Source organism: Mercenaria mercenaria, chromosome 6 (assembly GCF_021730395.1).
Source record: "Mercenaria mercenaria strain notata chromosome 6, MADL_Memer_1, whole genome shotgun sequence".
In the NCBI taxonomy this organism is placed as follows: domain Eukaryota; kingdom Metazoa; phylum Mollusca; class Bivalvia; order Venerida; family Veneridae; genus Mercenaria; species Mercenaria mercenaria.
The window spans coordinates 53755847-53771919 of NC_069366.1; the positions used below are offsets into that span (position 1 = coordinate 53755847).

Below are 16073 nucleotides of genomic sequence, written 5' to 3' on the forward strand. Positions count from 1 at the left end.
TACCAAAGTAAAAATTAAGGTAGGTGATGAGTTTCCTGATCTTTTCAACTGTAACCTGTTTTCAAAAGAACGAAAAATATCAATAAAATATACTAATATATGAAGATCCTTTGGGAGCATAGAATGCAACCAAACGGTTTGACTGAGTCTGTTAATGAGAGGTAATGAAATGTGCAACACCTCTCACGCACCCCCACCCCAGCAACGGCTTAAGCGGAATCTGTCTGTCCATTCAAGTACATTTTGTTATCCAGTTTTGAAGCACATGACCCTCCAAAGGTATTTTATGTTGAAAGAAGAAGCAAAATACGGGTATTTAAAACTGTTCAGTGTATTTCAGTTTCACTGTTATCCGTAGAAGTCTGCAAGTCTGCTTAGCTTATAATTTTATTAGAATGAGCGTTAACTTTCTCATATAAGCCGAATTTAAATGTATATGTCGCATTTTCTCTCATTTTTAAACAACTATGTATGATAACAGGCTTTTCGACGGCTTCACTTCCATTCTCTTTATGACTAAAATGAAAAATTAGGGTAATATTATTAGCAGAAGATCAAACTCTTTACATGGTACCCTATTTATTCTAACGTTTAAAGTAACCATGGCAACAGATATGTTTGAAATATCTTATACCTTGCTTTTTAGCTCACCTGAACTGAAGGCTCATGGTGAGCTATTAGGATCAATGAATGTCCGTCGTCCGTCCGTCCGTCGTCCGTTCACATTAAGTTTGTTTACACTCTAGCATACACAATTTTGAAGCAATCTAAATCAAACTTGGTCACAATGTTTTTGGGCACAAGACCACGGACGAGTTAGATAATGGGCTAGATCGGATCAGTATGTCCAGAGCTATGTGCCCTTGTTCACAAAATTAGCTATATTTCACTTTGTTTAAACTCTAGCATCTTCATTTCTTCACCAATCCTAATCATATATATGTAGAATATGTATGACCTCAAGATCTTGGATGAGTTTGATTATGAGCAAAATCGGTCTGGTAGGACCAGAGTTAGGTGCCCTTGATTGACAAAATTTGCTATATTTCACCTTGTTTACACTCATGTGTCTTGTGTATGACCTCAAGAGCTTGAATGAGTTTGATTATTAGCAAAATTTGGCTGTTAGAACCAGAGTTATGTGCCCTTGATTTACAAAAATTATTATATTTTACGTTGTTTACACTCTAGCACCTTCATTTCTTTACCAATCCAAAACTAGTATTTAAATAGTATATGTACTTTCATAACATCTTGGTTGAGTTCCATTTTGAACAAAATCAGACAAGCAGGACCAGAGTTATGGGCCCTTGATTTTGCAAAAATCCATATATTTTACCTTGTTTACACTATAACACCTTCATTCCTTCAACAATCCAAATCATATTTATACATAATGTGTATGAGCATAAGGTCTCAGATGAGTTCGATTATGAGTGAAATCTGACCATTAGGACTAGAGTTACTCGCCCTTGATTTTACAGAATTTGCTATATTTTCCCTTGTTTACACTCAAGCAACTTCATTTCTTCACCAATCCAAATAATATTTACACAGAATGTGTATGAGTAAAAGATCATGGACGGGTTCCAAGAGCTAAAACAGTTTAGTAGGACCAGAGTTATGTGCCCTTGATTTACAAAAATTGTTATATTTCACATTGTTTCGCATTTTCCTTTCTTCACCAGTCGTAATCATGTGTATGTGATTGATTTGAAAGTTCAAGTATATGTCTTCAAGTGGTCTCAGATTATGAAGGTAGATAACTCTAGACTGATATTATTTCAAATTACCTCCCTTTGTCTTTAATTAAAATGAACATATTTTGGTAACTACTTGCATGATTGGTTCCAAATTTCATTTATGTGATCAAGTTGACACAGACAAGCAGAGCAGACAACTCCAGAGTGAATTTTTGACAAATAACCTCCCTTAATTTTAATTTTAATGGATCAAAGGAAAACCTTGTTAACACTCATGAGACTTGGTCAGAATGTTTGTCTTGATAAATTCTAGGTCAAGGTTGAATATGGGTCATCTGGAGTCAAAAACTAGGTCACCCGATCAAATCAAAGAAACACTGTGTATGTGCAATAGGGGCTGCATTTTTACTTGATATTTGTGAAATTTGATCAGAATGATTTTCATGATGAAATCTAGGTCAAGTTCGAATCTTGGTCATCTGGGGTCAAACACTAGGTCACCTGATTTAATCAAAGAAAAACCTTGTGTCGGCAATAAGGGCTGCATTTTTCATTTACTGTGCATGAAACAAACTTAGTCAGAATGTTTGTTATCATGAAGTCTTGGATGGTTTTGAATTTGGGTCAGGTTGGGTAAAAACTAGGGAAAAAAGGTTTTCGACATGTTTCAAGTCTACGGTCTACGGTCAGTACATACGCTCGTACTGTAAGTGGAAATATAGGTTTATGTCATACTGCGTTTTGGCTCTAGTCCTTAAAAGTCAGGTCCAATAAATACCATAAAATTATGAAGTGAAGTTAGATGCATCCATTTTACAGCTTACTATCTCAATGTCAATACAATGACATCGGGTTTTGGGGAAAAGTACGTAGCCATCTTATTCATTCCTACTTTTGACCTGTGACGGACAGATGGACGGATGTTTAAATTATGCTGTTAAAGAGGCAAGATATTAAATTGAAATTTAGAGTTAGTAAATGGAAGTTTTGAGTTTTGTATTGAGAAATTTCCAGTTAATAAATTTTACCTGACACTTATGCTCTTCCATAAGTATTACAGCCAGTGCTCGCTTGATTATTTTTTTAGAATACATGCAGTACATTTTTATCTGTTTCAAAGTCAACTGAAAAATAATTCTCAGAATAGATTTTATTTCTCGTGTACCAAAAGAAATCTATCATTTACTAAAATGAAAATATTTACGAGAAACGGCAGGGTTATAGAAAAACATCAACGTACGTAATTTAAAAACATTTTCTTGAATTGCGGATGAAAATATGAAAGAAAATGAAATGTAAGAAATGAAAATCAAACTTACCCTCAGCGTTAATACGTTAATAGTCCCTTATTCAAATGTAACGAATTTTGAAATTACTTCCTTTTTTGATATCTTATCCGCCCTGACAGGGTAGTTGCAATAACCTCCTTATCAAGGTACTGCGATAAATTATTAGTTGAATCCTCGATTTGTCTTCTTCTACCGCTGGATACGGAATGCTCTTTCTGTCATCCATCTACCTATTTATACCTCAGCAGACGTGCTATTTATAGAACTTGTTTCCGATTGGTCCAGATTTATACATAGTATTTTACAACGAGTACTTCTTCTAACAAATATCTGGTTCCATTTACCTGTTGTATATGACTTATTACTGTGTGATGCTGGGATCCAGCTATCAACATAAATGAACCTAAATCAGCCAGAAATAGCCCAAACCCTTTTATAAACAGCAATTCAACAATAATTATAGCAATGGCACCATGAAAAGGGAATCAAACACTATCTGTGCTTATGTGTTACGTTATCAATATATCAGATATACAAATAACTCTGACACCAACATTTGATCATACGTTTTCTTGCCTTTATTTCGCTCGATTTGCAATATTTATCGAATTTACACGTGTGTATAATAAATTCATTTTTAATAAGGGTGTAGGTTCGAAAATTCGGTTGAAAATGTGCCTTCGTGGTGTAGTTGATAGAAGTACCCATAAAATAAAAGTTTCAGTGTGATTTTCGCCTTCTAAGGGTCGTAGATCTAGTAAGGTCACAACACAAGGTCATAGGTCAATACGTGCATTTTTGTTATAAACGTCAGATTTTCGCCATTTTTGCTACCTTTTAATATAAACTTGACATTTTTTGTGATAATTATGAATTTGAGAAGTAGATTTATTAAATTTGGGACTGGCAAAATTCAAAAAGATTAAAGTTATTTCTATAGAATGAGCTACTTCCCGTACGCTCTGATATTTTGTTCATTTACGAAAGATATCTTTTTCATGTTTCTAAAACATCCGTTTTCAGGCTAACAATTTTAAAATAGGCTGGTTTGTTCTCTGTATGAACAGTACCGGGTGAAAAAAAAATGGCATGTCTTTTATAAAGACTAGTACAGTCAAACTTCGTTTGCTCGTACTCGGAATATTCGCTAACTACTCTTAGCTCGAACTCATCGTCAGTCCCAGCACAATATGTGTATAATGTATATTTTTCGTTGGCTCGTACTACTGATATCTCGAACGAATTTTGCTTGTCCCGTCGAGTTCTTGCGAACATAGTTCGACTGTACTAACTGTTGACAGATCTAAAGATATCCTTCGGGAGCACAGAACGCAATGACATAAAAATAGCAAACTTACACTCAGTTCCAAAAGAAAGTGTGCACTTAGTTTTCTGTTATTTTTTTCTCGGTTATTTTCATGAAAACTTATAATGTTTGGTACCAAAATTTAAATCAGTTCGTAAACAAATTGGTATGCATTTTAGATCTTGAGTTATACCTGAGAGTTAGTGTATGAAAAAATGAAACAAAAACGTCGGGGAATTTTTTGAAATATTTAAACTTAAAAAGTGCACACTTTCTTTTGGAACTGAGTATAGTTTGATTAAGTCTGTTCGTGAGAAAGTAGATAATGTGCAAATTCTCTCAAGCATTATCATTATGCTGTCAATTAAATTTCTATTCCAGTGGTTTACGCATGTACTGTAGTAATTTCAGGGATGTGTGGGCGTTTAGAAATACTATCTCTGTACAAAAAAATAAAGCGATATCAAAGTTTAAGTATAGATATTAGATAAGTGCAAATGTTATGTATTTTTAATTCCATTAGCATGAAGATGATACTCTTCATATTTTTGAATCAGCTATTTCATTTACTTTGCACATTAATGTTAGGCTATTATAAGAACTGGTAAGCGCTCTTCAAGTCTCTTTAACACTTACAATTTTGTAACTAATTGCTTATGACGGTTCTATGGATGTCATAACTTCAAAATGGCTTAATAGCTGTGAATTTTATAGTATATCGAATTATATTAGCATGACCTTTATGACTTTGAATATAGGGGTAACGCATGTTTGCTTTCCAGTTACAACACCCTTCAGAATTCCGAGACAGAACAAGGCAGAATGAACGTATTAGTGTATCACAAAGGAATCTACTGATGTTATAAAATGAAACAAATGTGCGTTAACGCTACTGCAGCCTAAAACGTTTAAAAATCTATTGTCCATTCAATTCAGTGCGGAATGCCAGTATGAGCTTCTTACCCTTATATAAGAAATGAATATACCCCATAATAGTCCTACTTCACAAGCTATAGACGTCTTAGCCTGACATATTCAATTGGCAGTATTTGTTTATTATAAATGCATCGTTTTGAATTTCAAATCCCTTCTTCATGCTTTTTTCATCCTGCAGGAAGTTATTTTTACGCATTGTATATCTTTTAGTTACTATCGAACCACCATATTTCATCATTTTGATTAGTTGTGTAATCAGGTCAGTAATCATGAAAATATCGGAAGGTATGACTTCAATATTTCACTGAATGTGCCTAAGTGTTACTATTATAAAAAAAAATCTGAAGCTACCTTTCTGATGTTTTTATATTTCTATTTTTCATTTTTATTTGTAAGACATGTGAATGACTAATGTTTCAGTGTAAAGATACAATCTTTGTTTTCACAATGTTATCAAAGAACATCCTGTCTGAAACCAAGAGTCAGATGTATGTATAAATTGTTACGATCTGATTGGTTTTCAACTTTTGTTTTAAACAGGAAGAGAAAGTGTATAAACAAAGCCAAAAACAATAAAGGTCGAAACAGAAATAGCATTCTGAATTTTAAGATTAAAACAATGCAAATCAATTGCATTAACAGCTTTGATGATAGTGCTTTAATTGCGCTACGTAATTACAAATACATAAAATATGATGATAAATATCTGACCAATCGTAAAAGAAAAGAACATACACTTCCCCCGGGGATCGAACTCACGACCCCGCGATCCTTTGATCTGCGTTCTTCTTATTGAGCTAACAATATGTGGTTGTATACAATGCAGTAAAGTGATTTTAACTGTTGATATGAGAATTTTATATATTTATATGTAATTCATTTTCCGTCGTAGTCTTCATCCTCACAATATACCACATTTTGCCTTTCGCACACATTTCTCAAGATCAGTCTGCGCATCCGTCTGCACAGTTCGCTATTCAGTCAGTAAATTTTCGGTGAACATCCCATCGGATGATAAATGGTATTGCCCAAGGACTGAAGGACACCAGTAATGCTGTCATGTCCGCATATGTCTGCTAGAGCTCGTAGCTATGTCCAAACAATGTGGACGTTTCAGATATAATTGTTGATTAAACAGCTTTGTCATTATTAAAACATTAAGAATGTTTTCTTAATATGTCCGAAACACATAGAAGCTATCCCGTCGACGAAGAAAATGTAAACGTTTATTTTTTTCTTATAATTATAATATAGTTTGAATTATCTAAAGAAATGCAGTTGGTAGCATCGACGGATAGACCTAAATGTGAACACAGAACTGTTTTTCAAACAAATAGGTTTAAGCCGTTCCGTGACAAAACCTGTATTGGCGACAAGGGATCAAAATCGACATAACAACATATGTTTAATAAATTCAATATGAAAAGACACTCGCGTATCATCTACGAAACCTCCACGCCATGCACAACATTCTTTTACTATTAAAATCTGAAAATTTCAAAAAAATCATATTCACTATTTCAAGACTTACATTGAAAATTTAGAGGCGTGACGTTAGCAGTATGACATCGTTGTGCATGGCGTGGAGGTTTCGTAGAGGATAAACGAGTTTCTTTTCATATTGAATTTATTAAACAGGTTGAATAAAATAATTAAAGGCGATGCTCTGCCGAGCATTTTATCAATTCAACGAGTTTAATAAATTCAATGTGGAAAGTCACAAATATAATATTCTTTTATCACATGTTAACTTTTCCTGTCGAAAATTCTACTTTCTTTTACAATATAAACAAGTCAGTTGGACCAACGTTCCCTATACTAATTACTCGTATAAACGACGTCAAAGCTTTATTACACTAGTGTATTATCATTTTTATGAAATGGCTTTAATACACTCCCGCGACGTCAAACTTGTGATAAATGTCATTTATGCGACATATCACTAAACACACTTGAACATATAGTAACATATATAAAATGATTTAACTGTTTATTTTAGGTGTCGTCATGAGCCTTTTATCTATACACCTTTATATTCTCTTGGTGCATGGGTGCTGTAGAATTTCAGTTGCTAAGACAACACAAACATATTTATTTGTAAAATATTGTCGGATTTGATTTGCCTTAAACAACTGAATTACAGTGTACTAGTTTCTAGTTTCTGCATGAACACAAGAAAGCAATGATTTTCCAGTACTTAAAACTATTTGTCATGCAATAATAATTATGTTCATGCAGAAACTAGAAATTATATTATAATTACATCAAGTCACTAATAAAGGTTTTCTCACATAACGGCCCAGGTATTTTACTTTGTGTAACAAACATGCTCAAAAACTAGAAACTTGCGCAGTCCTCACATTTTATTAACAATTCCTAAATTTGCTATGAAATGTAACAATTATGATGTGAACTGGCCAAATACAACTTGCTATCTAATAAAACACAAATGTAAAACAAAAACATATAATTATGTATATACATTGTTCTTAAATCAGTTATCTCGAGGGTATTACACATTGTGAATTTGTCACTGGTTTATTTTTTGTTCTTTGAAAATTTTGATAATTTTGTCGTAGATGAAATACTTCAATGAAACTCACTCTATCATCTTTATTGTTCATTATGCCTTAACTGCAAGTTGAAACTCAGCATAAAAAGAGCGATATATCTGCAGTAATCCAGTTAAAACGCAAGGTACAAGTTTTATTGTTGCATTTGAAGCTCAGATCATTTCAGTTTGGCATCATCATTTTACACTCCCGCTACTGTAGCAGACGATAAATGTTTTGAAGACCTTGAACTACTCGAAGTAATATCCGTCAAAAATGTGTTTCATTATTAATTAATGCTATATAAAAATAATCTTTACTCAAGTACATCTACTTTATTTCAGCGCTCCAGTTCTTTTACAAGCTGTCTTCTTAAAATATTAATTTATAATACGATTCATATGTGATCATTTTATGAAAAGTGAAGAACATATTATTGAAACATTCTCATGATTCAAATGTGAAACCATCGTCTGCTTCAAGAAGCCAGTAGTTTTTTATCGTCCGTTCAATACGTCTTATTTCAATTTCCCGCTTTACGGTTTCGCTGGAATTCATTAACGCTACTTCAAGAATGCGCGGCAACGCTCCAACGGTCACGATGAATATCACGTGCATGACGTCAGAAATCTCTGATGTTGCACCTGTTGTAAACTTCGACGTTATGCTCATTGTTATGGTAACGAGGCATATGACAAAAACCAGCTGAAACAGTATTTTGAGTGCCTGTATGTGTAGTGGTCTGTGTGCCTGGACAATTACATCAAACAAGCGTTTAGGTATTCCAAATACATCGTCATTTTCAACGATCTTTTTCACAATGTCCTCTTTGCCCAGTCTCTGCAAAACATTCTGAGGGATGTCCAGTCGCTGGTCGTTTACACGAATTCCCCTTATCTCATGAGTTTGTACATTTGACAGAAGAAGCTGACCGTCATACACACACAAATGATTAATTTGGCTGTACATGTCATGCGATTTTTCAACAGCGATAGACAACAGTTCTAAATAACCATCCCCGAAATCTTTAACCAAACGAACGACATAATACAACAAGACAACGAAGAAAAACAAGTAACCAAATGACACTGATGGGTACACAATCACCGCGATAAAACAGAAGATGATGACCTCAGAAATGAATGAAAAGCTCTGAATGAAGATCAAACACACAGTGTAAAAGAAGAACAGAAACAGACCCAGTACAATAACTGTGCCGAGTAAAACAGACAACGTGTTTCTAAATATCATACAAACATATCTATTCTGCATTCGAAACATAAAAAATGATTTGGCAACACCTTTTACCATTATAGTCACCGATCCAAATACTGGAATACCATAGTAAATGGTACATAATAGAATTTCCAGAAAACAAAATAACAGGTAGAAAGGGAGAATGGCATATTTCAAACAACGTGTGAGCATTGGTTCGTCATACTGGTTCAAGTGAAATCGACTTCGTTGCATATCAAGCACTCTGAGCCAAAACTTCTTGTTGAATATCATGTATATACCACATTTGCACACAGCAGCACCATTTTCATACCCGGGTTCAGGTGACACGGAAAGCATTGATAATTTTATGATCTCGTCCGCGTGTAGAAAGAGAGGAGACGAAATGTCAGTATTAGGCATTCCTCGTTCTACGATCTGCTTTAGACTGCGCGGGAAAACGAGGAATACGATAGCCAAGACGTAGTACATAATTAGGAGACACATTGGTCCGCCAAAAAGTGGCGCGAAAACCTTTATTCGGTCTTCTCTATCGGCAAGAAGGGAAAGAAATCCCATCGGCATTCCCTCTTTAACCAATTCAGGAACAGTTATTTTTGACTGTTCAACTCCAATTCCATCTGCGTACATTCTTAACTGAATGAAAATGACAGATGGTGCCAGCAAAATGCAGAATAGCCGACGTATTCTTGATGCCAGTATCGGGTATTTTCTATTCAGACCGCAGAATAAAAAATTGAACGACTCAAGCAGTGTTACTGGCGCTTTTCCATCCAAGAAAACCCATTCTCTTTCATCTCTGTTTAAACTTTCATATTCTTCCGTAGTTTTATGTATCATCTCGACTTCGTGTCGATAGATCTTTTCATCTTTGGATAACCATGCGCAAAATTCCAAAAATATGATTGGAAAATTCATGAAAATTATAAGTCCAAGAATATATGGTCCTAGTGTGCATTGTATCCATTTCTCATGCTGATTATACCTTTCGCAATCTTGTAGGTATGAATTATTCACGTAACTGAACAAAACCATACAACAGTTGTAATTCAAGTAGGCAATTGGGTAATTTAAATATAGTGCTGCATAGTACTCTGTTCTCTCTCGAATACCCGGAGCCACTGCCAGATAACAAAAATAACTTTGCTCATATTTGTGATAACTTTGGTCAGCCATATTTATGATAAGATCAGTCAAGGCTTTTACAATACTCGATGTAGTACCTGGACTTCCAAATGTAACCGTACAATTATCTTGAACTTGGAGTTGCACAAACGGAATGTTCACGGTTTTCACGTCAAGTAGTCCAAATGAAAGCAGTCCGTGATCGATGTTCCAAGACAGGTACGGATAACTTGCAGTTGGAGAAGTGTAAGTCCACACCCAATGAAGAGGCCGGAATACGCCCGGTGTTGCGTTATAAAGGTGTTTCAACTGTAGCGTAAAGTGCATAAATTTTGGTTTTACAGCAATAAGCCTACTATCGTAGAAGGTCTTACTTTGATTCCATATTGTGAATGTGCAGTTTGTGTCTGCCTCTAATGTGTCATATGTATTGAAGTCTGTTTCTGTACCTCCGAGAGTAACGGCAAATGCAACGAGTGCCACTGGCAAGAAAATGTTAATAATCATGATTCTGCTTTTCGTACGTGTCCTGTGCCTGGTCTGAAATGAAAAGGAAGATAGAATATACCTTTACAAATATTTCCTTTTTTTATTATGTATTGCATCTATTTAATTTAACATAAAATTATATTATTTGTTATCAAATTATACCTCAGTTCGAGGGTACAACTTTTACTTTTCGTTTTATTGATAAATCTATTCTTCAAACCACGTTTTGAATTGCTCATCAGGAAATTGGCTTTCAGGTTATTATTTTATGTGCAATAAGATTATGAATAAGTGTAAGAATAGTAGTGCTGTCACCCTTGTTTTGCATTAATTCGAGCATAAAAAGGTTTCTAGGGGTATGCTTCACTAGAGAGTATACGTATAATCATAGAGATTTTCGCGCTCACCCGCTGTCAATACATATCCACAATATATGCGCTTTTCGTGACAAATGGTCAAATATTAGTTAAACGGAAAATTCGAAAGGAAAATGACATAAACGTGATCAAACGTTGTTATTCCCGCGCATTTCAGAACGATCTGTTATTTATCGACTGTGACTCAGGTATATACCGGTTGAAACAATTTGAATGATGAATATCTTTAATGTATATATTTTGTAACCATATTAACCCTAACCTTTAGTCAGTATAGTATACATATTATACACTAAATACGTGCGGACAGGCAGTTTTTTGAGTATTTTTGCCGTGCGCTCCATCTGATAATCACTTCCGGACTTGCGCAAAAGACCTCTCCAGCTTTGCAATGAGCAACATCGTTATTTTTCACGGCTTATGGTAGAATAGTGTTAACGCCATTTTGTTTCCTGTTATAACGTCTGGTGAAACCACCGGAATGCCAAATATACTTTCACACAGAAACCATGCATTATCCCTACATTAAGTACAAGATATATTTACCTGTTTACCTGACTTGATATATACTGCAGCTTACAATTGATATTGAGTTTGTTAGGTACCCTCCACAGAAACATGTGGGGCCAATATGATTAAAGGGGGCGAGGCTTTAGCCTAGTCCCGGTATGTATCATACTGAACCCCACATATTTACGGTCACTAAAAAACTATGATTGACTTGTTTTATCAACCACTTATTTTTAGCCTAGAACGAAATGAAAATCTACTGACACTACACAGAAATATAGAGGTCACCATGTGACCACCTTTTATCCAGTGACAATGTTAAAATCTTACGTGAGATAATATCAGAAGATATGAAATAACCTGTATGAAACTGCGCCGTTATAGACAATTCTGCTCAATATCTTGGATAAATCCGAACTGATCGATTGATTTAATTTTATTATTTATGCACAAAATCCATCAAGGAAGAAAAGTCTTCTGTCGCATGGCTATGACAAAACATAATTTCCAATGAGCTTTTGAATCAACAGAGTAGCCAGGAAGATAAATTGGCTTTTTTAACTGGACAATGAGACTTAACATGAAAGACACCGGAATTAACAAGTGTGGAACAACAAATATGCACTCTGATACAGTCAAATCTGTGATTCACTCCTGAATAAACGCCACAATTATAAAACCTGCATATATATGCCACTCTTTAAACAGAAATAGTTTGTTGGGTTTCACGTCGCACCGACACAATTATAGGTCAAATGGCGACTGTCCAGCTTTAATGGTGGAGGAAGACCCCAGGTGCCTATCCGTGCATTATTTCATCACGAGCGGGCACCTGTGTAGAGCCACCGACATTCTGTAAGCCAGCTTGATGGCTTCCTCACATGAAGAATTCAACGCCCCGAGTGAGGCTCGAACCAACATCGATGAGGGGCAAGTGACGTAAAGTCAGCGACATTAACCACTTGGCCCCGGGGGCCCTTAAATATAAATAGTGCAAAGTCACCTGTTTTCAATGACTTCCTGTCAACAAAAGTCGAACAACACTTTTTATTTCTTAAGAGAGGTCTTTATAGAAAGGTATGACTATATTTGAGCCGTGCCATGGGAAAATCAACATAGTGGGTTTGCGACCAGCACGGATCCAGACCAGCCTGCGCATCCGCGCAGTCTGGTCAGGATCCATGCTGTTCGCTTTCAAAGCATATTGCAATTAGAGAAACTGTTAGCGAACAGCATGGATCCTGACCAGACCGCGCGGATGCGCAGGCTAGTCTGGATCCATGCTGGTCGCAAAGCCACTATGTTGGTTTTCCCATGGCACGGCTCATTTGTTTCTGTTTGTTTCATTTTGGAGCACCATAAGCAATATACAATTAACTTTGAGAAATACATAATACATGATGATGCATGTTAGTAAATGTAAAATGCTTTGTGAGCATTTATTTGGCATGTTATTTTACTTGACAGTTAAATTAGGATGACCAATTTTAACCCACACTATTAACGGAGAAAATATCCAGATTATCCATATTCAAGATTTTCCTCATTACTTGACGAATTTGTATACGATAAAGATTGGCAAGGACGGGAAAATGAGTGCTTTCCTCCGCACAAAATGTCCGCTCTCTGTAAAGTTCTCAAACACTTCAACTGCGAAAGTGTGTACGTTATCTACACAGTCCACGAAAAGCAGTAGGGTGACATGTTTGAAAAAAACATACTGAGAACTAGGGTAGTTACTTTGTGCGGAGGAAAGCACTCATTTTGCTGTTTATGACGCACTATATTTTATGAAAATCCGTCAAGTAATAATGAAAATATAGGCAATATGTCACCTGAATCGAGACGTTTTCTCTGTGTGTATGGTGTACACTTAATTTGGAAAAGGACTGATGTAAACCTTGACAAGTCATTTTTAAATGTTTAAAGTGAAATTACACTTTTGGCAAAATATCAACAGACACTTGGGTCAAGTAGAACAGCCTTTCACCACTCGTTAAATGTAGTTTTGACATGTAAAGTAGGCTGTTGTCATATCTGTGTGTGTCTGCAAGAGCTAGTAACTATGTCTAAATAATGTGGACGTTTCAGATATACATGTAATTGTTGATTAAAACAGGTTGGTATTGAGGAAAACTTTAAGATTTTTTATGTCCGAAACACGTAGAAGATATCCCGTCGACGAAGAAAATGTAAATGTTAACTTTTTTTTATTTTTTTAATATTGTAATTATAACATTAGTTAAATTTTCTAAAGAAATGCAGTTAGTAGCATCGCTGAATAGGCCTAAATGTAAACATCGAACTGTGTTGAACTGTGTTGAAAACAAATTCATTACATACTCGTTTATATCTCCCGTTAAGTTATAATGGTATCGGAAACGTCAATATTTTCCATACACTGACGCCTGAATTTTATATCGGGTGCGTGGCGTAATTTAAGGCGTGCCGTTGCATTAATTCTTTCCGTTAGTTCAGTATTCGTTGTCAATCCTATTCAGGCTATTGAACAAATTTTTGATATTTACATTTCATTTATACATGATTGACGGATTTACAACGCTATTGGTGCTCTTTACGTGTGACAAAAAGACTGTTTAACAATAAGTAACCTACATAAAAGGAATTGTTTTGCCACAATAAAGAGAATTTTGACCAGACAATTTATTGAACAGAATGCCTTGATCAAAGTCAGATTCATAATATCTTTCTTGAGAAGCCGGCTTTATTCTTATTTTCTTCCGAAGTCTAGATCCGCCCACAACACAAATATAAAACCTGCTGTGTTAAGTAATATACGGGAAATTAAAACGTAACTTTATGCAACTGACATGATACAACATATGTCACCTTGGTGGTGAAGACCATAACGTTGGACTTTTTTAAATTCGAGGATGTAACCTAATTAGACCGGGTCATAAAAGTCACTGAAGCATATAAGATGTCGTTGATGTAACTTACTTTAATGCCCTTCGATCATCAATGCCATAATTAGTACGCTCTCGAATTAATATATCACGTGACGGAGTTGTTTTGAAAATCAAAAATAAACATATCACACGTTATCTAAAATTTTAAATAAAAGAATGTCCTTTGTAACTTTGATGGATATTTCCTTTTAAAACGATGTTCATTAAAGATTTAAAAATCTAAATTCCTAAGACCTGGATCAAATCAAGGACAATTGGAATTTATTTACTTAAGGAAAATACCTAATATATCTCTAATGTTTATATTCTGAATCATTTTTATATTCTTTATATAATCGAAAATGTTCTGCTTGTTCTGTGCGCAATAATCATTAACCTTCAAATAATACAATAATAATAATGAACTTGAATTCCACAGGATATCATGGTCTAATAAGCATTCTATTGGCCTGCAATGACCGAAAAAGTTAACGGTATTGCAGAGAAAGTGATGAATGTACTGTTATGAAACTTTCTAGAAAATCTAACAAAGCCCCACTAGGTCAGTATCATGTTGGCGGACCTATGGAAAGCGTTATGATTGGCATATTAGGACCACTTCCAGTTTCAACGGTATTCTAGTCATATGTTACTGGTTCACAATGTGGACCGAGAGTGTGGCTATTACAGACATGGAGAGCAATCATTGACAACTTCATGTGCAGGTATGGAGTTCCTTTGCAGATATATTCCAGGTGTTTTGAATCAAAGTTGATGATAGACTTGTGTCAAATGTTGGGCGTTGTGAAAACGCACGCTACACCAGTAGTCACAAGCAAATGGCATAGTAAAAAGGTTCAGTCGAACCCTGATTTCTACTGTCATACTGTAAATCTCACAAAAACCAGTGGGATACGTATCTACAACAGGTAATGATGTCATATCGTTCATCTCCGAGAAGCAGCACGAAGATCACTCCAAATAAGACGGTGTTTGGGCGTGAAGTAGTTCTGCCTATGCAAACTGTTACTGGGCGTCTCAGATGGAGGAGGATCCGAGTGACTGTGGCCATTATGTAATGGATCTTCAGAATAGTTTAAGCAAGTGCCATAAAACAGCAAGGGAAAACTTGAAATTAGCTTCGAAGTACCAGAAAAGATACTACGACAGCAACTCTAAAAGGATAACTTATACAACCGGACAACAAGTCTGGCTACATGGTCCTACTAGAAAAGTTTGGGTCAGCTCCAAATTGGCAAATATGTTTGAAGGGACCATATATAGTCACTAGAGTCATTGACGATTTAGTATAATTTATTATGTCACTTGTATCAATTTCAATCCAATAACAAGGTGCCGTATATTTTTATTGATCTACGGCACTTGATCACATGACCTTGATCTACGTCAGGTGGTCACGTGACTAGCCGGACTTTTTTGTCAAGCGTCGCAAAGGTCCGGATTTTGCGGCGTTCAAAACACATATTATCATGTTATAAATGTATTTTACTACAGATTCCACTGTCCGGTGAAATAAATGAAATAAGAATTTTGTTCATCTGATTTTTGGTCTGTTTTCTTATGTCAATTCTTAATAATCACAATCATTACACATTTTGACCCGAAGCAAGCGCCTGTAGT

General features: G+C 35.3%; 1 protein-coding gene across 2 annotated transcripts; it reads right to left on the reverse strand.

The window, feature by feature from the left end:
- Positions 1 to 7584: 7584 nt before the first annotated feature.
- On the reverse strand, positions 7585 to 12062 carry LOC128557750 (uncharacterized). 2 transcript variants are annotated; one of them, XM_053545929.1, is made up of 2 exons: positions 11854 to 12062; positions 7585 to 10687 (listed from the first exon to the last, which is right to left on the reverse strand). In XM_053545929.1, the coding sequence occupies exon 2, from the start codon at positions 10652 to 10654 to the stop codon at positions 8234 to 8236; it is 2421 nt and encodes an 806-aa protein (XP_053401904.1). In that variant the 5' UTR covers positions 10655 to 10687; positions 11854 to 12062; the 3' UTR covers positions 7585 to 8233. The 2 variants fall into 2 exon arrangements, with proteins under 2 accessions (XP_053401904.1, XP_053401902.1); XM_053545927.1 differs by having other exon boundaries at positions 11884 to 12061.
- Between the last annotated feature and the right edge of the window lie 4011 nt (positions 12063 to 16073).

Coding starts and splice junctions, on each gene's coding strand:
- LOC128557750 (XM_053545929.1), bottom strand. CDS start 10,654: ATGATTATTAACATTTTCTTGCCAGTGGCACTCGTTGCATTTGCCGTT.